Source organism: Typopeltis vanoorti, chromosome 24 (assembly GCF_054136105.1).
Source record: "Typopeltis vanoorti isolate ZY-2024b chromosome 24, IOZ_Tvanoo_1.0, whole genome shotgun sequence".
Taxonomy (NCBI): Eukaryota; Metazoa; Arthropoda; class Arachnida; order Uropygi; family Thelyphonidae; genus Typopeltis; species Typopeltis vanoorti.
This window is the reverse complement of record NC_143572.1, coordinates 61,602,256-61,629,635: the sequence shown is the minus strand read 5'-3', so window position 1 is coordinate 61,629,635 and position 27,380 is coordinate 61,602,256. Positions and strand designations below refer to the sequence as shown.

The 27,380-nt window shown below is 34.5% G+C and overlaps 1 protein-coding gene across 5 annotated transcripts in view; it reads right to left on the bottom strand.

Moving 5' to 3' along the window:
- msn (serine/threonine-protein kinase msn) overlaps positions 1 to 27,380 on the bottom strand; it is a 566,215-nt gene that overhangs the window by 116,930 nt on the left and 421,905 nt on the right. For all 5 annotated transcript variants that reach the window (XM_090413541.1, XM_090413543.1, XM_090413544.1 and 2 more), the window contains one exon: positions 17,897 to 17,963. In XM_090413541.1, the coding sequence (XP_090269667.1) occupies positions 17,897 to 17,963 (67 nt within the window). The remainder of the gene's footprint in view (positions 1 to 17,896; positions 17,964 to 27,380) is intronic.

The following is a 27,380-nucleotide window of genomic DNA, read 5'->3' as shown; positions in this document are numbered from 1 at the left end:
AAAAGGAGGGCCAGATGCTTAACAGATGGCTTCTCTCAGGTCATTTACTCTAGCTGTTCAAGAAAAATAGTATAGCAGCATATTTCTTCTTTCAACCTAATCACTTGTTCATACATGATGTGGGTGGGTGAAGCGATTGATAAACATATGAGAATTCCTGGGACTTGACTCTCATAAGTAAGATAAATTGATGGGCACTCAAAATTCTAACAAGATATAAACCCAATGGAAAACAATATTCAAAACTAGTTTATCAAAAATGTGAGGATCTAGTTTCCAGAACAAATATATACAATTCTACCAACATGTTATTATTATTATTATTTCCCAAGACCTTATGGAGTCAAAGACTCATCTAGGAGGTCCTTTTATCACACACACATCTCATCATACCATGTCTTAAACACACTCAAACTCCTTGCAGACACCACACTCTCAGGCAAGGCATTCCAATCATTCACAACTCTGCCTCTCACTCCCCTACTCACACCCTCTTTATACAGTTTCCAGGGATTACCTCTGGTTCTCCCCTGATCTCCCACTATTCTCTGTAGAACTTCTCCACCATTGATCACATTGAACAACCCCTTACCAACTTGTAGGTCTCTATCATATCTCCACTCTTCCTTCTCTCCGCCAGACTCTGCAAATTACATCTTCTCAATCTTTCCTCATACTCAACATTCCAGAGGTCAGAAACTACCTTAGTCAGTCGCCTTTGGACCCTTTCCAACATCTCTTCATCCTTCTGAAAACCCGATGACCAAATCTGGGCACAATAGTCCATGTGTAGCCTAATCAAAGCCTTATACAATGGAACAAGAATTTCCCTACTTCTAAACATCAGTGTCTTCTGCATCATTCCCAGAAGTCTTTGTGTTATCTTCACAATTTTGGCGATGTGTCCCCTAAATTTTAGATCCTTATCCACTATCACCCCCAGATCTCTTATTTCCTCTACCTCCAACAATATATTCTCACCAAGCATAAATTCTGCATCCCATCTTTGTTTTCCAAATTTTAAAACCTTACATTTTGCAACATTGAACTCGCATCTCCATTTGCTTGCCCAATCATTCAATTTATTCAAGTCTTCTTGCAAGGCCACAACATCTTCACTACCCTTTATAGTTCATCCCAACTTTGCATCATCTGCAAACAACTGAATATCTCCATCCAAATCTTCACCAATATCATTAATATACAAGTTAAATTGTAATGGCCCTAAAACAGACCCTTGAGGCTCTCCACTAGTGACTTTCCTTTTCCTAGATATCGCACCCCCATACACAACTTGTTGATACCTATCAGATAGCCAGTCTCCAATCCAATGCACTAATCTAATATCCAACCCCATCTGCTCTAGTTTGACTGTCAACTTATCATGAGGTACTCTATCAAAAGCCTTTGCGAAATCCAAGTATATTACTGTGTATCCTTCTCCTCCGTCCAAGAAAGCAGTCACTTTATTGTAATAAGTAAGTAGATTACTAAAACATGACCTCCCTTTAACCAATCCATGCTGTCCATCAAAGATTATACCATTGTTGTCAACCCAACTCTGGATCCTAATTCTCGCAAGCTTCTCCAACAACTTAACCACGACACCTGAAACAGAAATAGGCCTATAGTTTGATGCTTGAGGTCGATCACCTCCTTTATGAAGTGGCACAATCTTGCCCTCCTTCCACTCTTCAGGAACTTGATCAAGTGCAAGATTCATATTAAAAAAATATGTCAAGGCAGGTATCAACTCTTTGGCACATTCCTTCAGAATATGCAGTGATATATTATCAAGTCCCACAGCCTTATTTACATCTAGTTTACTCAACTCTTGCTCACTTACAGTCAGTCTCTCCTCCCCATCATCAACTGCTCTCAATCTCTCCATGAAGTCACATTCACAAGATTGAAAGATCTTTATGAACTGCTCATTAAGTATCTCCACCACACATTCTGCAACAGCTGTCTTTATACCATTTCCTCCAATCAATGTCATCCTTCCATAATCATTCTTTCTTTTGCTGGCTACATATCGAAAGAACTCTCTAGGATTCTTTTTGGCTTCATTAGCTAACTGCTGTTCATACCTCTCTTTAGCTACTCTCACCAACCAAGTCACCCTCCTTGCCCGGTCTTTGTAGACCTCATGAAATTGGTTATTTCCATTTCTCTTATGCTGCCTCCACAATGCCCTTTTTCTCTGTATCGCATGCTTAATCTCTTTATTCATCCATCTCACATCTACCTTATTTAACCTTCTCACCATTGGAATACATTTAGACATTGCATCTACTAAATAGTTTTTGAAAATCCCCCAAGTTGCATTGATCTCTTTTCCAGCTAACTCCTCATTCCATGCTATGCCCGCAAGCTGTCTCCTGAGCTCTTCATAATCACCCCCCCCCCCCTGTAGTTCCACATATACCCTTTTTTTCACAGGGATCCTTGCACTGCTGGCAACCACCCAGGTAATCACCTCATGGTCACTTTCACCAATTGGTGGATGATTTGACACCTCATTTATAATTACATCCTCTGATGTTAGCATTAAGTAATGTGGCTTTTCCTAAATTTAATCTTATAAGGATAGGCAATTAAATAGAATGGTAGGCAACACTGCCAGCTCCATATGAAACTGGTTTAAGTACATTTTATATGAAAAAGCTCTTATATAAATGTTCAGTTTGTTGATGCATGGAATTGTATAAGATTTGCATCTAAGTTGACTTGGTGTGAATAAACTGGAGAGATTGTTACTAGAAGAGTGTTGAATGATATGAACATGGGATCAAAGAAGTCAGAGGTAATCAGAAATGGTGGAACGTACAAGACTGAAGTATTTGTGAATAGAGAGGAGTAATGGTATGAGATCAGAATGTGAAAAAAGAAATGCAAGACAGACAGGGAAAAGGTGGTGGGGTGCAGTATAAAGGAGAGTGGATTCTAGAAGCAGTAATGAATGTATGTATGAGGTTACTCAGCAGAGGAATGAGATGACCTGAGGAGTATTTGAGTCAGAGAGAGAGAGAGAGAGAGAGAGAGAGATATGGGGTAAGGAGTTATAAAGGAGGGCAGGCAGGAGCAGGTATACAGAAGTCACAAGTGACAAGTGGTATGAGTAAGACTGGTTACAGATTAAAAAAATCGATTGCCATGCTTATTTATGAATGGTGGGAGTATCAGAAATAAGAGATATAAAATTATTGCATGATTGAGTTTAATCACTTGAAAACAGCTGGAATAAGATAAGTGAAATATGGTCAGGTGAAGATGATATCCTAATGAGAATAGAAATGCACTTTTGCTGTCTCTGATAAAGACAGCAAAAGTGCAGTGAGCAGAAATTGTCAAAGGTAGAACGTAACTCCCCAACTAGCCAGACGTCGAGCTAAATCTGGATACGAAGCTCTAAAACCCATTGAATAACATGGATAAGAAGTGCAATTTGGTGTCACTATTTTGGGGGTTAGAGAGCATCAAATCAAGTCATGTGGGACACAATCAAATGCTTTCTCCATGCCCAAGAAGGTCAAATGGACTGTCTTCCTTTTTCTCCCTGTGTCTTTCCATTAGTAGACGGATGGCATGGATTACATCTGTCATCCAACCTTTTACAAAGCCAAACTGATGTGGTGATATAGTAACTATGTCTCTGAAATGGGTATGATTATGCATTCAAAAATCTTCGGTGTGGCAGAGGAGCCAAATGGGGCAGTAGTTAGTGCCAACTAACTACTGCCCTATTAGTTAATGCAGACTAACTATTCGCTGTTTTCGGTCACGCCACTTTTGCTTCAAATGGGTACTGTAGTGCTAGTCTGCCAGTGAGATGGGATCTCATTTTCCTTGATGCATTTGTTGAACAGTCCTGTCAAAACCTCCATCCCCCCTTGTTATCCAAATGTTTCCCAGGCTTCTATGGGGATATCATCAGGCCCATTCACCTTGCAGTTTTTCATACCACAGATGGCATTTGCAACCTCAGTGGGTGTGATAAGTGGTACAACCTTAAGAACAGGGTCAGTAGTGGGAATTGGGGGATGTAGGTACCCTTTGTTACATATTGCATTAAAATAATAATGCCATCGTTGGAGGACGTCTGCTGGTTTTTGCAGTACCTTTTCTTTTGCATCTTTGACATGTATAATATGGCTGATGTCTGGATTTGGCTAGTCTGTATATATCATTAGCTTCTTCAAGTTAAAACAAGTTGCTGCAGAGTATCTTAAAAAAAATATCATTTTAGATTTGAAATTTTCTTCTTTGTGATACAAGAGCAAGCAAAAGAGACTAAAATTTCCAGGAAAGTTCAGTTCAAACACACAGACTCACATCTCCCATATACCACTTTTTGATATCTGTCAGTCAGTCAGCCATCCTCTTATCCATGCTGTATTCTGTCAAAAGCCTTAGCAAAATCTAATAGTATCATGGTGTATCCATACCCCTTGTCTAGTTCAATGGCAACATTATAATAGAATGTGAGCAAATTGCTAAAACATGACCTTCCCTTAGTAAACTCATGTTGTTCATTGCAAAGTAGAGATTCACTATCAACCCATTTCTGAATGCAAGCCCTAACCAATTGTTCAAAAATCTTCATCACCACTCTTGAGATACTAATTGGTCGATAGTTGATACATCAGTCTTTACACCACCGTCATGCAATGGAATTACCATACATTCTTTCCATTCCTGCAGAATCTTCCTGTTCTGAGACTCATAAAGGAATAGCCAGTTCAGATGAACACTCTTTTAACACATGTGCTGATATCCCATTAGTCCCTATTGCTGAATTATTCAGTTTCTGCAATAGCTCTAATACCTCATCCTCATACACCTGAGTTTCTTCATTCAGTGAAGAGATAGCAGTGAGCTCAATGTTGCATACACCAAGTTGATAACTTTTAACAAAATGGGCAATCATTAACTGAACAACCTTTTCTGTGTCTGTAACCCTCATGTCATTTAGAAGAGTTATTCTTTTATATTCATTCTTTCTTTTACTTGAAGCATATCAATAGAATTCTTGTGGGTTGTCTTTAGCATGCAGAGCCAGTTTCTTTTCATACTCAGACTTTGCTTTCCATACAACAGTTATAAGCAGCAGGCTAATTCTAGTCTGCTACTTATAACTTTCATAACAGACATCCTTATGCACACAGTATTCCTTCCACATCATCCTTTTCTTATGAATCTGTTGTGTAATCTTATTAAGCACCATCATGCAATGGAATTACCATATATTCTTTCCATTCCTGCAGAATCTTCCCTATTCTGAGATTCATTAAACAGCCTGGTCAAAGGAATAGCCAGTTCAGATGAACACTCTTTTAACACATGTGCTGATATCCCATTAGTCCCTATTGCTGAATTATTCAGTTTCTGCAATAGCTCTAATACCTCGTACTCATACACCTGAGTTTCTTCATTCAGTGAAGAGATAGCAGTGAGCTCAATGTTGCATACACCAGGTTAAAACTTAGTCACTTCCCAAGTGAGTACCACATGATCACCGTCATGTGGTATCTTAAAACTGGAGGCAGCATAGTTACGTCTTTAACTAAACACCCTCTGATATTATAATCAAATCTAACACTCTTTGATCTCGAGTTCTGTCACATGCTGCTTGAGGAAGTTGTCTTGCAGCAGCTCAATAATTTCAGTTTCATTTTCTCATGAGATTTTACTGCTACCCAATAAATATTTGGATAATTAAAGTCTCCCCTTATGATTATTCTTTTTGCACCCATTATCTCTATTTGGTAATGCATTTCTTCATCACTAGCAACTGATCCACTAGGTCTGTAACAACACCACATTATGTAATTGATCTAGTTAGATTCCACCTCACACCAGATGGCTTCAAATTTGCTGCAACATGAAATACTGTTACTAGTACTACAATCATTGGTCTCAACACTAACTGAATTCCAGTCATCCAATATCATTAGCAGCACACCTCCTCTCCTATCCTGTCTATCCTTCCTAAAAATACTATACACTTTACACTCTAATATCAGTTAGTATGTCTGATTCTGTTAGCCAGGTCTCACTAATGCCTACAATATGAGGTCCCAACATATCGACCATGCAACAAAACTCTACCCCTTTGTTTCTGATACTCCTAGCATCCATGTACAGACATAATAATCTACCTGCATGTTCTTTTGTATACTCTTGTCTGCATGACACAGTTGGACAACTTGCAGATCTCTATTCTTCTCTAGTCCTTATACATGTAGACATTTTTGCATATGTTTGATGGGTCTGAACTGGACAAACACTAAGTCAAAATCATTCTTTCCTAGTCAACATTTCAATGACAAAGCCAATTCCCATCATTAACACAATTATATAACATTGTCGCTCTTATTACACACATTCTCCATTCCTCCCTTTATAATTTAGCTTTTCTGACTCTCTGTGTTAGGTCTCATACCAGTTATTAGTTTTTCTAGACTCTTGATACCAAACACATTCAGGTGTAGAACATTCCTCTTATACAAATCCAATCTTTCCTCACTTCATACATCCAAAAACTCACATCCATTCCTTCTACACAGCCTACATATCAAATGGTTTGCCATCGGAGCCTTCTTCTTAATTCATTTTTATTGTATCGAGGTAAAATACTAACGATTTTCACTTTCTCACTCTTGCCTCTTCCAACAACCTTTTCATTTCTTCTCTCATACTGAACTTGTCGCCAGTTAAGTCATTAGTAACAACTACAATTACGATTTAACAGGAGACATGCAGTGATAAGCTGAAACTGTGAGCATGCAAAAATGGCTGTCAGTTCAATGTTAGTAAATGTAAAGTTACGTGTTTAATGAGATGATATCTAACAGAATATTAAAGTGATAGGATTATGCTGGAAGAAACTGACCAGGCTAGGAATCTTGGAGTTTTAGTAGTTGTGAATACAACTCAGGATAATTACAATGTTGAAACAAGCATTGGATATGACATGTAGGGAAAAGGAAGTCTGGTTGATGTCATATCGACTACAATGCACAGATCTAGTCTCTTGGTTTCCAAAGTTATGCAAATACAATGATAAGAGTGCAAAAGATTGTTAAATATGATACTGGGATTCTATAATGTAGATTATGAAAAGAGATTGAGAATTTGTGGATTGCAGACAGGAGAAAGAGGGATGATAAGATAGAGATCTAGAAACGTTTTAAAGGGTCATTACAAATGGATGGAATTTTTTCATTTTATGGAAGGTGGAGAGAGGAGAAAGGGCATCCATGGAAGATGAGAATGAATGCAACCAAGAAAGGGATGAGAGCTAGATTTTTCTCTCATAATGCAGTAGGTGACCAGAATGGCTTGCTTTAGAGGTTGTGAGTGCAGATAGTGCGAATGAATTCAAGAGAATGTTATGACAAGATGTTAGTGATATATAGCCTCCCTTGATGAGCATCTGACTCCCTGGAAGTTTTTTATTATAATAATAATACTTAGCTCTTGGAAAACGCTCACAGAAATTCTGCTGTCTTGTGGCAGATACACACACACACATACATGCACACAAGAGAGAGACCCTTAGTATCTGTTCTGATGTTAGCTTTTCTTTACATAATAAAAAATTATAAATGATTATTGGGATAATCATACAAAATTCATAATATACTATTACTGTATTAAAACTGATGACACAGAAGTTTTGATTTACATGTATGAAAGATTCAGCACGAGAGCATAAATGTAGGTTTTAAGAGATTTTCTAGCAATATAAAATTTCTGTTGTTTATCATAAGATTTAAAATTTTACTTTTGCTCTTGAATTCAAAATGATGCATTGAGAAAGTGAAGGACATACTTTAATCTTAGTTGACTAGTTTAAGTGATGATGTATGTTTTGTTTGGACTTCTTTTAATTGTTCTGTGAGAACAATTGATTTCACACATGTTTACTGATTTTATTATATATAGAGATATATGACCATACCACCTGATATTAGTCAAGTTCTTTCCTAATATCCTTTTTTTTTTTTTTTTTCAATATCATATTAAAAATGAGGATATTAGGAAAGACCTTGACACTGTCAGCATCGAGGAATGTGTTACCAGAGCTAATCTCAGGTGGTATGGTCACTTAAACAGAATGGGCGAGGAAAGATTAGCAAAACTAGTGTTCTCTGCAAGGTTGGCAGGAAAATGACCCAGCATAAAACCAAGATACAGGTGGATAGGTACTGTACAAAATGCCTTAGACGATAGAAATATAAGGTCTGAGAATGTTGGAGCCTTGACAAGTAACAGACTGATTTGGAGGAAAATTGTAGATAGGAAGTTAGTAATGATGTAAATTTTTCATGTAGTACTATCATATCCTGTACACCCCTTGAGGGTACATGGCAGGAATTTGATGATGATGATGATATATATATATATATATATATATATATATATCATTAGTTACATTGACTCGGTGATTAGATATGTTCATCTTTTTTTGACTGACTGAAACCGAGAAAATAGATAAGTTAATTTAATGAGGCACACAACACGTTTCGTCAAAACGACTTCTTCAGGTGTGGATAACACTTAAAACATATTAAAAACCATAAAAACACTGTGCCATTATAATAACAGACGTAAACTGAAGTTAAGTTTGAATTGTCATTATAGTCCGTTCTGTAGTTCTATTGTTGTGCAAATGCGAGTGTATGAGTTCACACGTACACGAGTATTTAATAGCAGAACTACACAAGTCAGGTAGACTATAACTGAAGTTGCTGTGAGAAGGGTCTAGGACAATTTCTTTGGGATTAACTATGCGCTGTTCCACTTCATCGTTTATATGTCATGATGAAGTGGAACAGTGCATAGTTGAATCCAAAGAATTTGTCCTAGACCCTTCTCACATCAACAGCAAACTCAGTTATAGTCTACCTCACATAGTTCTGCCATTAGATACTGGATTACGCGTGAACTCACATGCTCGCATTTGTACAACAATAAATAAATTCTGTGTGATGATACAGTGCCCCCCCAAACCTGGAGCCTGGATAAAATTTCGGGGGGGAGATGGTACGGTGTACCATCTTCCCCCCCCCCCCCCCGAAATTTTATCCAGGCTCCAGAACCGGATAAGGCTGACGAATCAGACCTATGGTTGGGTTAGTATTCCTGATTGTAATCCGTGTGTGTCCTCGGACCGGTTTGCCTGCTTGCGGGATGTAAAATACCAGATAAACTGCTGGAAAAAACCCTACTGTCCACGGCCAAGACCGGCTAACTTGGCTATGGCTGAGGAAGATCCTTGAGCTCCTCACGTCGTTGACGGGAATCGAACCTAGGACACCCCATCCCCAGGCATATGGTTGTGAAGCACAAAGCCACTAGGCTAACTGCGCGGACTGTACAACAATAGAACTACAGAACAGACTATAACGACAATTCAAACTTAACTTCAGTTTACAAGTCTGTTATTATAATGGTACATTTATATTTTTATGGTTTATTAATTTGCTTTAAGTGTTACCAAACCTGAAGAAGTCGTTTTGACGAAACATGTTGTGTACTCCATTAAATTAACTTATCTATTTTCTTGGTTTCAGTCAGTCAAAAAATGATGAATATATATATATATATATATATATATACATACACACACACACACACACACACAGCAAAACCCTGAAGTTACACGGTAGGTGGGACCAACAAAAACCACGTAATTCGAATTCACGTAACTCTGGGTATAATTTGCATGTAATTTATATATACAAACATACAATTGGTTTGTAAAAACACCTATATTTTTTAAGAAATATAATCATAATTGTAGTTTTTCATACATAAAAAAAAGAAAGTTATTTCGATGTCGATGGTTTCATAAAATCTAATAGATTCGTCTGACGGCATAATGTCTTTTTCTTGTCATGCAAAATATCTTCATAGCAGGATAATGATTTTTTTTATTCCTTGCCTTGTGGCTACAATTCATTCCTTGTTAGAATCTATGTCCTCCAAAATCTGTAAATCCTTCTTTCATGATTGTTCTTACTGTGGATTCCTGTAGATCGAACTTCTTTCCTAGCTCACAAATTTTCATTCTGTCTTCAAAATCCTTAATAATGTTGAGTTTTGTTTCCAAAGTCAATGTTTTTCTTTTCTTGCAAGCTGTAGAAGAATCGTACTTGCTTCTTTTGGATGACATTATTATTTTTTATGTGATAAATTTTTATCAAGAACATAACATTAAACAATCGCAAGGTTTGTAGACTATTAAAATCGTGTGTGAATGGAGACCGTGCGAAATACGTCAGTGCTTGTTCACAGCATGTGTGACACTGGCATATGCATCTGGCGCCTGAGAGATATGATTAGTAGTGAAGCGTGAAGCAGGACGGGAATACGTACATATAAGAAACTGCGCAACTCTGGATTCGCGTAAGTCGGGGTATGACTGTGTGTGTGTGTGTGTGTGTGTGTGTATATATTATAGTATTCAGAGAAAAGACATTCGACACAAATATATAAACAAAATTGCTTGTAGTAACAACTTCACATGATCTAAAATGACTGTTTCCCAGAACAAAATAATCTCTCAAATGAAGTTATCAAATATTTGTTAGTCTGATTTTTCAATTTAAGCAAAGTATCCTACACTGGCACAATAGCTTATGGGTAATATGTTTTTTTATTTATATGGAGCTTCCTCCCTTTTCTCCCCATCCCTATTGGGGCGAGTTGAGCCCCCTCATGGGGGGTTATTTATATATGGCTGTAGATCAGTGTGTGTTCACGGGGCCCGGTTTGCCTCCTTGCGGGATGAAACCCCCAGATAAACTGGGGGGAGGGGGGAACCCTGCTGTCCACACCCAAAACCGGCTAACTTGGCTATGGCAGAGGAAGATCCTTAAGCTCCTCACGTTGGCGATGGGAATCGAACCCAGGACACTTCTTCCCCAGGCATATGGTTGCAAAGCGCAAAGCCACTAGGCTAATCGCGCGGTCGGTAATATGTTGAGAACATATTACTCATAAGCTGGGATGACCAAACACCAGATTTAAATGTTTATCTTTTGGCCAGATGCATATGAAGTTAGATAAAACATCAGAGAGAAATGATATATATATATATATATATATATATATATATAATGTAGATTTATTTCTACATTTTATGTAGATTTATTTCTACATAAAATGTAGATTTATTTCTACCCTGCTGTCCACACCCAAAACCGGCTAACTTGGCTATGGCAGAGGAAGATCCTTAAGCTCCTCACGTTGGCGATGGGAATCGAACCCAGGACACTTCTTCCCCAGGCATATGGTTGCAAAGCGCAAAGCCACTAGGCTAATCGCGCGGTTGGTAATATGTTGAGAACATATTACTCATAAGCTGGGATGACCAAACACCAGAATTAAATGTTTATCTTTTGGCCAGATGCATATGAAGTTAGATAAAACATCAGAGAGAAATGATATATATATATATATATATAAAATGTAGATTTATTTCCTTTCAATGAATACTCCTTCTACAGGTATAACGCTTGTTCAACAGCAGAAGGAAACAATTTTTAAATGCATTATTCAATATTATTTAAAAATCCCCTTATCACTTAACAAAAAAAGTTTTTTTTTAACTAATAAAATTTTTAAAACATATGCAGCATCCCACATTTGAAATAGCATTTTGTATCTGTCATGCATGTCATTAAATCTTTTTTTTTTTTCTTTCCAAGTTTTTTGAGAAAAATATCGCAGAGAGTGCAACCATGCCTGACAAACAAGATGCTATTTCGAATGTAAGATACTGTGTATCTGAGTAGGAGAAGAGGAGGGGAGAGAATAACATCAAAGGCAATGTTACACAATTTCTAACTTTCTGTCCATTATATCCTGAAGGTAATTCAAACAAATAAAAATGTTAGTATATGGTCTTATTAAATCAACCATTTCGAGTAGGTGGAAGATGAATATTTCTAAAGAATTGGTCACTTTCAACAAATAGAGGTTTCCCTTGCTTAACGCGAGATTTGATTAATGAAGCTAAATTAATTGCGACAATCCTTTTATATACGCAGCAAGAGTTTAAATTAACGCACCTTTAAATTTACCATGCAGAAACATGCAAGCCTCGAGGAGTGCTTCCTGACCAAGAAAAAGAAAGTCGTGAACATTATGACATCATTCCTCCCATTAAGCATTAAGAGTGGACGTATTACAAGTTCCAATTGTTCTGCTGTATTTAAAAAACTACAGCAGAACTTTGCGTTTAGAAAATGCAACTGGTCATCCAAATTCTCTTAATGATCTGTGTGAGAATGTGAAAGTTTTATTTTTTCCACCAAATATATCATTGCTACAACCCATGGACATGGGAATCATTGCAACTTTCAAAACCTATTTTCTTAAAAAGATTCTCAAAGGCAGTAGAAACAACAATGGGGAGAAAATACGATTACGCTCCAAGAATTTTGGAAAAAGTTTAACATTAAACACGCAGTTGAAAACATTCATGACTCGTGGGAGCAAGTGTCTTCTAGCTGCATGAGAGCTGTTTGGAAAAACTTTTGCCAGAATGAGCTAATGACTCAGGTGGTTTTCAAAATCTTGTGAACAACGTGGTTGAAGAAATCGTTGCAATTGGTGAAGACCTTGGTTTTGATGGTGTTGATGCAGAAAATGTTAAATAATTACTGGATTCAAATTCAAAAGATTTCAGTGACAACAATCTTCATAAAATTGAACAACAATATGCATATGAAGACAACGAACAAATGAAATGTGAAAATGAGGTTCCAAAGGAGATAACAGTCAAAGAACTGGATGGAATATTTCGCAGTTTAGAATCACTTAAGCAGCAAGTAATGGATATGGATCTAGATGTTAATCGAAGAATGCTTGTTTGTCGAGGTTTAGAGAGTCATTTTGTTTGTTATCATAGAATTTATGCTGATAAGAAAAAAACTAAAACTCTTGATAACTTTTTTGATAAAAAATTGCAGTAACTAACGTAGGTACAAACATTTATTAAACATTTACTTTGCATTCTTTTTTTTATCTTTCCTAAAAGAGTACCATATAAAACGAATTATTAATACAGTAATCAATCATGGACGAATTGTAATTTTTACCATTGATTATTATATTTCATTAACATGATTCTGATATATGCAGTAACATCGAGGGATTAATTAATTGCATTAATCAAGAGATACCTGTACATCAATTTTTAAAATTCAGAAATCTTACAAATCTGCAGTACCAGCAAATAATAGTTTCATTTAATGTGCTTCAACTATTATCTTATTGAATTTTATAGAAATTAAATGCTCTTAAAATGCTCAACATACAAATCACACGTTCGAGACAAAACATGACCTTGACTAAACAAGCAATCGTATGATCTTTGTTACCAAGAAAACTCTTATTGAACACTATCACTATTCAAAATTGCTCTCTTCCAACAATTTAAGAAATTACCTCGAGGTATATTGCATACAATATCAAGAATTCTTCAAACAACACAAAAATAACTTTCTAGGAAATTCTGGCAAAACACATGGAAACTACCGAAGTACACTAAATATCGGAAGTTTAACTGATTTAAACAATGCAAATTATCTACTCATTGGCTGAGCAAAGTTAATGAAGTAACTATGAAGTTCACACAGCATTCAAACTTATGCTATGTATGAATTTTTTAGCACTAATTAAATTACTTACCTGTGTACTAAAATTATGACTGATTTTAACCTGGAGTATTAGCAAGCATGCCATCTATATGAGGTGCTACCTAAAAGTTTGGGAAATTTGAATAGTGCATGTAAACCATTGTAGTATGGCCCTTTGATGCTATAAGGGAATGAGCAGTACCTTTGCGAATCAGTATGCCAAAAGTCGACAAGCTGCATTCTTGAGTTACATGCATTTTTGTAATGTTGTGCTTTAATGGCTCAGCGATTTTCTTCTCCAACTAAAATAGAAGATTTTAAGGAATCCGCATCAAATTTTACTTCAAACTAAAAACTGCTGAGACAAAGCAGTTATCAGTGCAGTGGAAGATACTAAATTCTGTAGCAAAAAGTAGATCAAGTTTGTAGTAGCAATGTGATCAATGTTGATCTTTTTTTTGGACACCCAAGGCAATGTAAATAAAGCCCCCCCCCAATTCAAACTGTCAATGACAAGCTTTACTGTGAGGTTGAGAAGCAGCTAAAGGGGAGCATTTGGCACAAACATCCAGACAAGAACAACTGGGTTCTCCATCAATGTGATCATCTGCAATTATGACTTCCAAAAACACATGACAGTCATTCCCCATCTCCATGACCTTTTCTGTTCCTCAAGATGAAATATTATGGCTGAAAGGGCATTGTTTTGACACAACTGAGGAGATCTAGTCAGGATCACAGAACAGTGCTCACAGTCACACTTGAGGACTTCCAGGGATGCATGGAATCATAGAAACACCCAGCACCCAAGGTGACTACTTCGAATAACATAGTGGAGACTAGGAGTTAGGGCGAGTTTTTTTTTTTTTTTTTAAATAAAATTCTCCAAACTTTTGGGCTTGCACCTCATATATTGTGAATTTTTAAAAATGCATTGCTCATTCTTGCAATAGCAAAATTATTGCAATGCACATATATAAAAAAAACAATAGTATAATTGTGTTTATATGTGTGTGCGTGTGTGTGTGTGTGCATGCAATAACCTATTGCAAGAGTGAGCAATGCATTTTATTGTAAAAACCAAAAAATGCAGCAGGTTTTGAAATATTTTTCTTAATGTGTTACCCCTCCATATATAGTGGAGGGGCAGCACATTAAGAAACTGATATTGCAGTAACAATATCAGTTTCAAGGAAATAAAATAAATGAGATTAAGTGCTAGTAAACACATCTCAACTGTTACTATGTATAATGATAGGAATAATAAGGGAAACTGAATGAATTGTCAGATTTTTATTCAAGTTTTGTAGAATATTTGGAAGTGAGATGAAAGTATGAATAAAGAAAAGCTTTATTTCATGGAGCCACCAACTTGGGTTTCATTTAATTAATTCATTATATAGCAGTGACGAAAATAAATTAATGAAATATACTGCAACAATTTCAGTGTTTTTGCAGGATATGTTTTGGCTGTTATAATAAAGACAATCTGTCCAGAAAATAAGATGTAGAAACACTAAGATCATTCTACTAAGTTTCATTAACTTTTACTTCCTTCTTTGATAGCATGAATTGATTCAATTCCCAAGCTTTTTAATTGATACATCCACCATACAGAAGTTATATTAATATAGTTCATGTTTGCAGTTACTTATTCACAATTGAAAACATGTAATTCAAACTCATGCACTTTTGTTTGTACACATGCACAGTAAAACATTTAGATGGAAATCATTTTCAAAGAAAAGGAAATTTTTAAACTACTAAACATTCTTATATAATTTCTGGCAATTTAAAAAGTTTCTCCTTTTAACTCACTAGAAATACATCCCACATTTTGCAGTCTTCTAGATTGACAAATCCTTGATCACTTTTGAAATCCTTGAAACAATGGTTCAGTTAATATGCAGTAAGTTACATTGGTAACAGTGGGGTATGTGACATCTAACCTTTCAAACTTTGATAACATGTGAAAAACAATCATTTTGATGTCAATTATTTGCAAGTTAGGCAAGCATATATATTTCATTCTGCAGAAATTCATCTGGAAAAACATCAAGAAAATATTTCACTTAAAGAACCAAATAAATCTGGTTTAGCAAACCACGCATTATCTACAAAACACAGGATTCCTATTCTTTGGAACAAAAACAGTTTTACATTTTTTTTTAATTTTTTTATTTTCTTCTGGAAAGACTACAAAGAAAGCTGCAAAGCACATATTCACAATCCAAATCTTAACAAAAACAATTGCCTTAAACTTTTCAATTTTGGGAAGTTATACTAACTAATACTCACCATTCATGTGTTCCATAAATCATAATTAATTAATTTTATATTTAAAAATATTTTATAGCTGTACACCCCTTGAGGGTACAGGAATTTGATGATGACGATAATGATGAAATATTTTATTAACTAATTTATTGTAGCATAATTTATTTTTGGATATCTATTAATACAAATAGAGCTATTCTCCTGCAGCCAATAGTGCATGTAATATCATGCCCTTTCAATTGAACTGATGTTCTCTTTTATTTAATTGTTTTCCTGTAATAGTATTGATATTGTCATGCTATTAATAATGCTATAAAACAGCCAAAAATTCTACAAATAAAAATAATTAACATCAGCATTTCCATTATTAATTAGCCATAATGTATTTCAGACTATGTGAAGGGATCCACAGTAGAGAAAGTACCTGTTCAAGATGCTCATTGCATCATAAACCTGCTGGAGCTACATTCTCTGTGATTGGTTTTGTGTGTTGCATCCAAATTTCCTTTTAATACTGATATTTGAAAGATATGTACCTAGTTTGCTTTCGATATAGTTATGCTTAACTGTGTGTGTCTCTGCTATCCAACCAACAGACTATGGGTTGAAATCTGTATAATAGATGTTGTAAATATCTTTAGGCAGTAGATGAATTTCATTGTCTAGTGTTAGACATCCTTTATACTTATCTGTCATTTGAAGAGTTTGGATCAAATCTTTCCTTCTGACTAAGCTTCGTTGAAGAGCAGCCTACTTATATATGTAGACGAGAGAAAGGGAAAGAGTGACAGATAATGGACAGTAAGAAATAGTCATCACACTGAGGCAGGGGAAAAACTAGCTTAGAAAATCCTATAGATTAATATTATAGACTCAGCTATGTCTTGTTGATATAATTTATTCTTAAAATTTACAAAGTGAAACACCAATATAAAGCCTAATATGCAAAACTGCATGTCAAATATAATGAATATTAGTGAAGATTGCAATTTGCTACAATAAGGAAAAGGGAATGACAAAACTCTAATAAATGTGAGTATACAGTGATGGTGTAACTGATGACACTGTTGTTCACTTGAAGTTTTTGTGTGTGTGCCAAATTCAGATTTATATTAGAGAAAGGCTCACATTTAGTCAGGACCATTTTGAACTAGATATATAAGAAAACAATTATCACTATATGTATTCATGTTAGGTTTTTTTAATACTTTTTTTCTATATGCATGATGAATGCAAGGTTGTAAACCTATGAAATAATATGTAAACCTATGATACAGTGGTAATGTGAATAAGCTAAGAGTTAGATAATGTGAAGATCAAATGATATTTTCTGTGTTGTTTCAGGTGATGAATAAACAGACTGATGGGCTCGACATCAGGTGATAAGAATCAAACTGTTAAAATTTCATTACTTTATTTATTTTTTTTAATGATCTATATGATACAATATTTTTTTTTCAATAACATCTCATTAGAAAGACCTATATTTGAATCCTGTTAGAGAGAGAGAGAGAGAGAAAGATGTGATAAAACTAAGTCTTTATTGACCAAAGTTAACCAAGTTAACAAACAGGAAACGTCCACATAATTTCAGGGTACAGCCCAACTACACCTGGTTTTGAGTCTACCCCAGTGTAGCACGATAATACATTATAACAAAAGTAGAGAAAAGAGCACATCATGTAGAAGTGTACAGCTTTGGAAAATAACTACGTCTTACAATGTCATGATTGAATATAAATTATACTTTTAAATTATGTGTCCGTGTAATTAAGCTAATTATTAACTAGCCAAAATAAATTAGATATAAATATGATGTTTTATCAATTTCTTTGAAAATACCATAAAAAAGCAGTGAAAATTTTACTGGTGAAATTAGCAGTAAATGAATTTGGATGTACCAATTGAAATCAAGACTGAAAACTGTAAGAAATACTACACACAAAATAAGAAAACTTTCTCACCTATTTTGAAGTGTACAGCTCCTTGCAAATCACCAACATTAATCCATCCATTTCGCTTTTCAACTTGCTAGAAGGCAATTGATATGTATATATAACACACAACAAAGCTGAATATTTAACAATTTTCATAGCTAAGGAAGTCTCTTATTAGTTAGAGATCATTTGAAAAAGATACAAAATAACTACTAATTTTAGAGGATTCAATAAATTAAATTTATGATAGAATAATAATATAGGTAACCCTCTTATAACACGGATGTTAGGTTCCACAGAAATGCTGAGCTATATAAATCGCGTTATGCAAGACTCAGATCACATAAAAAAAGTAGGGTTATGTTCAGAAATTGTGTGTGTTTTTTTTTTTAAAGATTATATAATCAATGACATATCCAACAAAAGTATATTTTTATTTAACTCAGGTAATTCATGTAAGTTAATAAAACATATAAACTATGAAACAAATACATAGCATAAAATTATAAAAAAATATAAATCGTACTTAAACTTCATTGCATATAATGCATAAATGTTTTAGGCAAAATAAAATAAAGAGTGCATATTTTAATCGTCATCACTCTCTTCAAAACTAACATTTCTTAAATGTTCTTTATTTACAAGTTGCTGGACGTCATCATCACTTGAAATCTCTTGGATATCATTTGTATAATTCTCATTGCATACTTAAGCTGATTTAGTTATCAAGAAGTCAGTAATAAGACCTTGCTTATTAATTGCAATTTTTTATTAAGTTCATAATACGGAGCTAAACAAATATCCAATTGTCTCGTGAATTTTCCGGAACGCTCCATTGAGAGATCATTATCCATAAAATAACTTTCTTGCCAAGTTCAATCCTTCTGCTAATTTCTTTAAAATGAAATCTTCAACGGATTCATCACAATCAGAATCTTCGGAAGAACTTTCCCACCCATTTAGTTCGACGTCATCTATTAATTGTACCATTAATTGTACCAGTTCCTCCTCATTTAAATCTATTTCCCCATATAGATTTAAATTCATGTACTGCATAAGCACTGCGTTCAACAAGGAATACTACAATTTGTAGACCGTGTGAAACTGCGTTGTATAAGTACCACATTATACGAGGCTTACCTGTATTTATCAATTGCTGTTGCAATAACATACAAAATAGCAGGGATGAGAGACAGCAAAATAAGATAAATAAAAATAAGAAAAATGAACAGCCCATAACAGTACAGCTATCTTAATATATTAGCTCAAATAAGTCTAAATATCCAAGTATGACCAATTTTAAGGTCAAAACCAACATTTTATCTATGTATAAAAAAGTGAAGTAATTTTTTTTCTCAAAGTATTAACAAAAAGAGATAGTACAGTTGTCTGCCAATGAGTTAAGTCACTTTGAACAAATACTCCCTTGTTCATTTGTCATTCTCCTACAACTTGGTTCTTTCTCTTCCTTCAGGAACTGTATCCAACTAGTTCTCTGTCATGCTCAAAATGTTTTTCTTTGGGTGTTTTATTCAAAACACCTGAAAGCAACTACTGATAGAGTATCCATTGAACATATATTTAAACCACCTTTGATGCAGTACATGAGTATTTTAAAATCTGCTTCATGTTTTAAATAATTTTAAATTTGGTGATCGGTTTGGTGTTCAACACAATTTATTTTATTTAACCTTTTTAAGCACTGGCCTGATTGGTTAAGTAGTTAGCACATATGTTCTCTAAACAACAGTCCGAGGGTTTTGAATCTTGCCATATGCATGGATATTTGAGAACATCTTTAAGGTGGGAGATAAATTTCATTGCCAGGTGTAAGACCACCATCCTACTTATTAGAGACATTTTCATTTTCTAACTTTATACTGAAACAGTGCTACATACTATGGTCCCACATGTAGGACCAGAAGAGGTCTAGGCCCCAACAATATCCAGTGCTATCCAACTGCAGACCTGGGGGATTCGAGAAGTTATTCTCTGGTAAATCCTCCATGCTGCCAGTGTTCCCAGCAAGGCACACAAAGAGAGTATCTTAAAATCAGCCTGAGAGGGTCCACACAGTTTAATAACTCTGCTAACACCATACACCTTTAAAAGATGCAGTTGAAAAGGTAAATTTTGGTATGATGTGATGTTCTTCTTGAAGTAGCCATACCAAGTCTTGGTTTTCAGCATAGTAAGCAGCTTTCTAATAATGGAGGGTAGCAAGTGGTCACCCAGTCCACAACTTCTATGTCAATAATAACTAACTCATCTCCTCTTTACTACAGGGTGTTAGGCTTCCTTAATCCAAAATTCAGTGGGTTGATAAAATTCCATGTTTGATCTTTAAAGCAGGGATTCCTGTTGTAAAGAAAAAAACTGTGCTATGAAACTAAAAATAAATAAAAAATGCATAATAATAAAAAATAATAAATAATAAAATAAGTACAAGTTATAATGAATTAATTATAATTACTTATAATACATAAGTTATTATATAAATCATTTAATTATAAATTATAATTAAATAAGTTTTAAATTTTAAATTAAATTATAATTAGAAAAAATCCTTAGCCAACCCACTGCAAATGTGCTTTAAGGTTTAAAAAACTTTGTGGATGGGAGCCATGCTAAAAAAACCATTTCACATCAAATTTCTGTTTGATTCTCTTTTGGGTTGAGTTTCCTGGTTTTAGCAGAATATCAATTTTTTTTTTTTCATATTCTGTTTAATCTATTCATCCAGCCTATATTAAGTCAGTGCCTGAATGTTTCTGCGTTTAAGGTTAACTTCTCCAATATATGCATTTCTAGAGCAAGTAACTATGTTTATAGACAAGTGTTCTGTTTCTCTACCTATTTTCTCATTTACCTTTATTCATCTTCTTATGGTTAATTCTAATTTCTAAAAATTTTTACTTGTATCATTTAATATGGCATTTTATTTTCCAATTGCACATGACTTCTTTATCTTGTCCAAGATAAAGAAGTCATGTGCATATTTAATGAGATCAATATTTCTGGCTATTATTATTATTCTTGGTTCTTTTACTTTGAATTTAGTCATTTCTAAGAAAATATTAAACAAATGAAGTGAGATCATTCCTTCATCACTGCTCTAAACATTTGCTAATAAAGAAGTAATGGCCATTAACAGAAGCTATCAGTACAGCTTATTGACATGATTTCTCTGTATTCATTCAATCACTGCATGCACACAAATCAATAATGGTTTAAAAAAAATACTGCTTCTAATATATCATTACGTATTAAAATAACATCAGCTAGAGAAAGTATAAAAGGAAACAGTAAAATATTCAGTTAAGGATGTCTTTCACACAGCATGCATTTCACAATTATATGAGAGAGATGATAAACTAATACAAGGATATTTTATATATTATTAAAAACCATTTAATAGTGATTAATTCCCAGGTCTAAATGATTGAGGTTCTCACAGTAATATAAAGTTTTGCATCTCCACGAAGGGAGAAATTTAAACTTCCTGGAATATCCTAGTCTGCTTCTGGCAAACAATATGACTAGTCTCAGTGACACTGGAAGTGAGGCAAGATTCATCAGATTTCATGTAATCATGATGTTCTTGAAATCTCAGTAGAATTGCCTTGTTTGTATCAGCTGTCTTACTTTGGCAAGACCAAAACAAGACACAAACAAGGTATTGTAGATATACACCATGTAAGGAAAGAGGAGATAATTTGTTATGTGAAAGGTAGAAAAGTTTACAAAATAATTTGAAGGTAGTGTATAGATTAAAGCTACAAAGAACCCATGCTATTCACACCCTGATGTCTCTTTAAGGTACAGTAACTCTTTTCAATATGATTGTGGTCTGGATGAGAGGTGATTTTTAGTGAGGATTCTCTGAACATCAGCAATCATCTATTTATGTCTTAAGTTCTTCCAAGAGCAAGGATTGAACAGAACAGATGAATTCAGTGTACAAGAGTTTTGTAATGCATATGGATGATGTGAAGATGGATGCCAAAAGGCAAAAAATTATATGTTACTCATGGAAGTGAAGGTTATTCAAGCTTCAAGAAAAGGAGGGCTGCTTGGTTCACGTTGAAGGGTGAACTTGTTAGTTCTGCATGGAATTTATTTTATTTAAAAATTGTAGTAATTCAATCAGTGACTATACTGCAAAGATTCCATCCATAATCAATTTCCTGATATGTATCCACTACTACAATAGCACTACATGATTACCTTCACATTATTATTAATCTCCTATTAATCAACAATTTTCCTCCAAATGAGTATTACTTGTCAGCACTCCAATATTGTCATTATCTAACATTTCATTCTTCTAGGGGACTTCTGATTGAATCAATCAAACTAGACCTTGGTCTTCCTCTGGGTCTCTTTCCAGCCATCTTGGCATCAAATGACTGTTCTACTTACATTTCCTCACCCATTCTGTTAAAGTGGCCATACCACCTTAGATTAGATCTGCTCGCATATTCCTAAATTTTAACAATGTTCCTTTCTAATATCTTCATTTTTAATATGATTCTACCATTGATGCCATCTGTACACCCTTTTGATTTTTCTTAGAACTCTTATATCTGTGGTCTCTAGTCTTTGATCAAGTGCTTTCTTTCTAATGCAACTCTCAGATCCATAACTAGTTTGAACACCATCTTGTATACTGCTAGTTTCTCTCTTATTCCATACAAGGTATTGATGTTCCTGCCTATTTTCATAGTTTGGTCTTTTTATTGCCAAATTTGTTACAGATGTTCAATTTTAATGGAGAATCTTAGAGACTTGCAAGTCATCTGTTTAGAAGTACAATATCATCTAGTTAAAGCAAATAGCTAAGTTTGATATCTCCGATTCTAACAACAGAATTAGTTCCACTTTGTTTCAATAATGCTAATATACATCCTTGTCTTACCCCTGATTTTACATCAAACCATCTTCTAAAACTTAAATATAGACTATGTATGGCTCCATACAATGTTCCATTTATCCCACATAATTGTAGTGTTGTGAAAAGCATTTCCCTGAGTACCTTGTATGTCTTTTCCAGACCAATAAAACTTAAGTACAGATCCCTCTCATATTTCCATGATTTCTCAGTTATTTGTGGTAAAATGATGTCTACTTGGCCTGAACCCAACTTGTTCTTCTCCAAGTTTCTATTCTACAATTTTTCTCAACCTCTTCAAGTATGCTTGCATAAATCTTACCTGGAGTAGCACTTAGTAGAGAAACTCTTCTGTAATTATCACATTCAATACTATTCCTTTAAAAAAATAAATAAATAAAATTAAATTAAAAAATAGATGAGAACTATGAGAGCCCTACTCCAATTATCTGGAATTTAAATTTCTGACCAGGCCCACTGAATTATGCAAGTGCAGCCATTGCAAAACATTTATATCTCCATATTTGACCATTTCTGGTCAAATATCATCTACTCCAGCAGCCTTTCCACATTTCCAGTTTTTTGATGGCTTTTTCTATCAAATATTGATATGTATTCCTCTTGAAAATTTTCTACTATTGTTCTGTTTTAAAGTCTCCCAACGTAATTTCTCCAGACATCTAGGACATCCTTATCTTCAGTTTTCACATCACCTTTATCTCTGATTCCTTCTAGTGTATTTTTCCCTCCATTTCCAAGTTTTTTCAATAGACATTTTGCCACCTTCCTGAGATTTATTTTCTATATTTTTACTGAAATCTACCCATGACTTTTGTTAAGCTACTTTACACACAGCTTATCTCTCTTACATTTTTCTATGTATTCATTTAAGGCATCTGCTGAGTTATTTGCAAAGAATATGCTTTTTCATACTGAAAGCAAAGAGTCCAAGACTGCTTCTTTAACATCTTGTCGCCACCATGGTGGTAGTGTTATTTTTCTATCCTTGCAGACAACTTCACCAAATACCTCCCTAGCTGAATCAGTCAATGTTGTCTTCAGAGTTTGCCACTGAGACTCTAAGATTTGGTTCTTTTTTCAAAGTGTTTCATTTTTAATTTAATAATGTATGCGTAGGTGAATCTATAGTTTAAGTGCAAAAGTTGCTCAACTTTAATGCTTTTTAAATTTAAAACATTCTTACATACTGTTCTTTTAAATGTAATATTTATTTGTATCCTACTTAGAACTAAGTGATGGTCACTTACAAATTCAAATCCTCTGTACATGTATCCTGAATCAGCATAAAGATATCACTATCAACAATGACATAGTCAATGAGGCTTTTATTTCTTTTGTCTTCTCTCCACATGAATTTGTGCACATCCTTATGTTAGAACATGGTGTGGTAATGACTAGTCTGTATCCTGAGCAGAAATCCAGCAGATACTTAGCATTATTATTAGCTTTGTCCTTTTTTCCAAATTTTCCTAAAATGTTCCTATATGTTTTGTGGGATTTATTCCCTACTCTGTTATTTAGATCTCCAACAAGGATCACTTGTTCCATTTTCTTCATGTCAGCTGCTTACTCTAATTACTCACTATTCTTGTGAGTAATTAGAAAAACTCCTCCACTTCTTCCTTAGGAGACCATTCTCTGGGAACAGAGGCACAAACAAGTTTCATTGTCCATTCCCTATTTCGAAATTTGCTCCACATAAATGTACTTGAAACTTCCTTTCGATCACGAAGTTTATCTTCATGTCCAATGTTGAATGCTATCACTATTTATTCCTTTCTTGGATCATTACTGCCCTAAAATAACATCATATACTTATTATTTAATAAGATCAATTGTGTTTTTGTCTTCTTTGTCTCAGTTATGCCAATTATGTCCATGTGGTACTTTTCCATTTGTTCTGCAAGTTCGAGGAAAGGAATGTGGTGCTAAAAAGTTGCCTATTCCTTCAATGATCACAAATTTAAATAAGTTAATATCTTCTGGGAAATCTTGTAAGTAATGAAGAGTTTTCTTGAAGTAGTGAATAACTCCTTAATTTTATCTTTGAAATCAGTGCTATTTTAAATGTAAGATCAAGAGTCTACCATAAAATTTGCAAAGGAGACTAGAAAGATATTTAGCAAGGCAATCAAACTATAGGATGCAACAGATAATCATCTTTGTACATTTTAGGAAGACCATAAATAAAGACCAAAGATAAGCATTATCAAAACTATCACTGACACATCTCCTCTATCCAGTTAACACCCTTGGCAAATTTGTAATTAAGTGAATTTATAATGTGCCATTTCAATAACTGGTAAAATATCCTGCCACTGTTGCTCCTGGCAAACACTACAATGCCAAAGCATTCCTGTGATTAGGTCTCTATATAATCCCTTCTGCAGAACAAACTAAAAATAAAAATCACCATGACTACTAATAGATATAACAAAACATCTACTCAGAGAATTCTTGATATATATCATCCCTTAACCAGACCACAATCAGATGGAGAGTTGCCATATCCCTTTCTTGTTGGACGTTTAATGGAATATTTACAGCACTAGGAAAGGATTAAAAACTAATTTTAATGCTTCCAATATTTTGAATCAGTCATTGAGACACCTTCAGGGATTACAAATAACTCTTGTAACCCACACTCAAATACAACACAATACTAAGTGAAACACGTGGGTGACTTTAAAGTTTTATCTAGGTGGTGCACCCTTTATCTGCCGATAAAGGGTGCACCACCTAGATAAAAATTTGTAGTGGCCTAGGATGAAAAGTGGGACTGAATAATTAATGTTTCCCAAAATTTTGGGAAGTTTTATGCAACTGTATTTATTTAAATTTGGTTGATTTCTGAGTGGTGCTGCATATTCTAAAAACAGTCTTTCTTTTTTGAATATACTATGGTGGAGCATGGTTGTTATTCTCCAGAAGATCCTGTGGATTGTATCCAAAACATGGTCTGCAAGGCCAGATTGATTGACCATAGTCGTGATTACAGATGTATGATTTGTGTTCTTCTAAATGGATGGTTACTGATCTACCTGTCTGTGCAAAGTTAGTTAGCTTGCAGGAACAGGGTACTTTATATGTTACAAGCACTAAGTGGAGAGGAGAGCTAATCTTTGGTAGAATGGGATAGAACAGCTAGCTGCCTTTATCCATTCTACCAAAGATCAGCTCCCTCCTTTCTCAGTGCCTGGAGTATATAAAGCATCCTGTTCCTGCAAGCTGGCTAACTTCGGACAGACAGATAGATCAACAACCATCCATTTAGAAGAACACAAATGGAATTACCCAATAGGAAATGAATTACCATATAGAAATGTTTTGGAAGAATTTGGAGAAAAAGGCAAAGTGAATAATAATGGTAAGTGCATATATGCTAGATTTCTGTTTGGGAGAAGGATTAATCACTGCTTACACCATGTTCCAACATAAATGTGTGCACAAATTCATATGGAGAGAAGAAGACAAGAAATAAAGTCTCATTCACTATGTTATTGTTGACAGGGATATTAAACAGAAAGTGATCATTTGGTTTTGTGCAGGATAAAAACGAATATCATATTGAAAAGAAATGTGTATAAGAACATTTTAAAATGAATTTAAGTCAAGCAATTTTAGAGTAAACAAACTGTAGACAACTATATAAATATTATTCAATAAAAAAAATGGAATTTGAAAACAAGAACCTTTTGGAGTTTTAGTGAAAAACTGATTCATCCAAGGATACTTGTGATGAGATTGTTTGCAACAAGGTCAAATGTCAACTTCATGGTGGAGTGAAGTTAAAAAAAGTCCTGGAAAGGAAGAAAGTATATCAAAACTCAGGGCATCTGCTGACTTACTCAGCAGATGCCCTGAGAAAATATATACAAAAATGTAAGAAAGCTTTGTGTAGGTATAAACATTTCCTACTCTGTTGTTTATGTTTCCTAGGACCAGCTTGTCCTTTTCTTTATGTCAGCTGCCTTCACTGCTTACTTAAAATTCCATTTTCATAGAAACAAACATTAAGACAAGACTTTGATAAGAATATAGAAAACAAATATCATGAAGGATGTAAAATTCTTTTGATGGCTGCTGAAAAAGATGAGAAATGGAGAAAAGATAAACCACAAAAGAAATCAAAGATGGTAAAGGTAATGTAAAAAAACAGGACATTCATGACTGCAGTAATTACTTTGAAAGAGTGTTAAATGAAACAAACCGTGAAAGAATGAAGAAAGAAAATATTCAGGAGAAAAGTAATCAGAAATATAAATCTACACTTGAGATAGAAAAAGCCATTCAGAAATCTGGAATAGGAAGAAGCAGCTGAAGTAGATGATATTCGACAAGAAATGCCTGAAACAAGTAGGCATAACTTTTACAGTGGTGGCTGCACTACATAACCAAAAGCATCATTTGAAAGTCAAATTCCAGTTGATGGAAGTAGAATTTTCTCATAGTACCCATCTATAAAAAAGGAAAAAAAAGAACACAAGAATTGAGGAATTCTCTGCAAAGTGTTCCAGATAAGATTTATGCAAACATGTATTTCAGATAAGGCTAAGAAAAAATTGGGGAAAAGAAACCGAGAAGAACATGCTGAGTTCA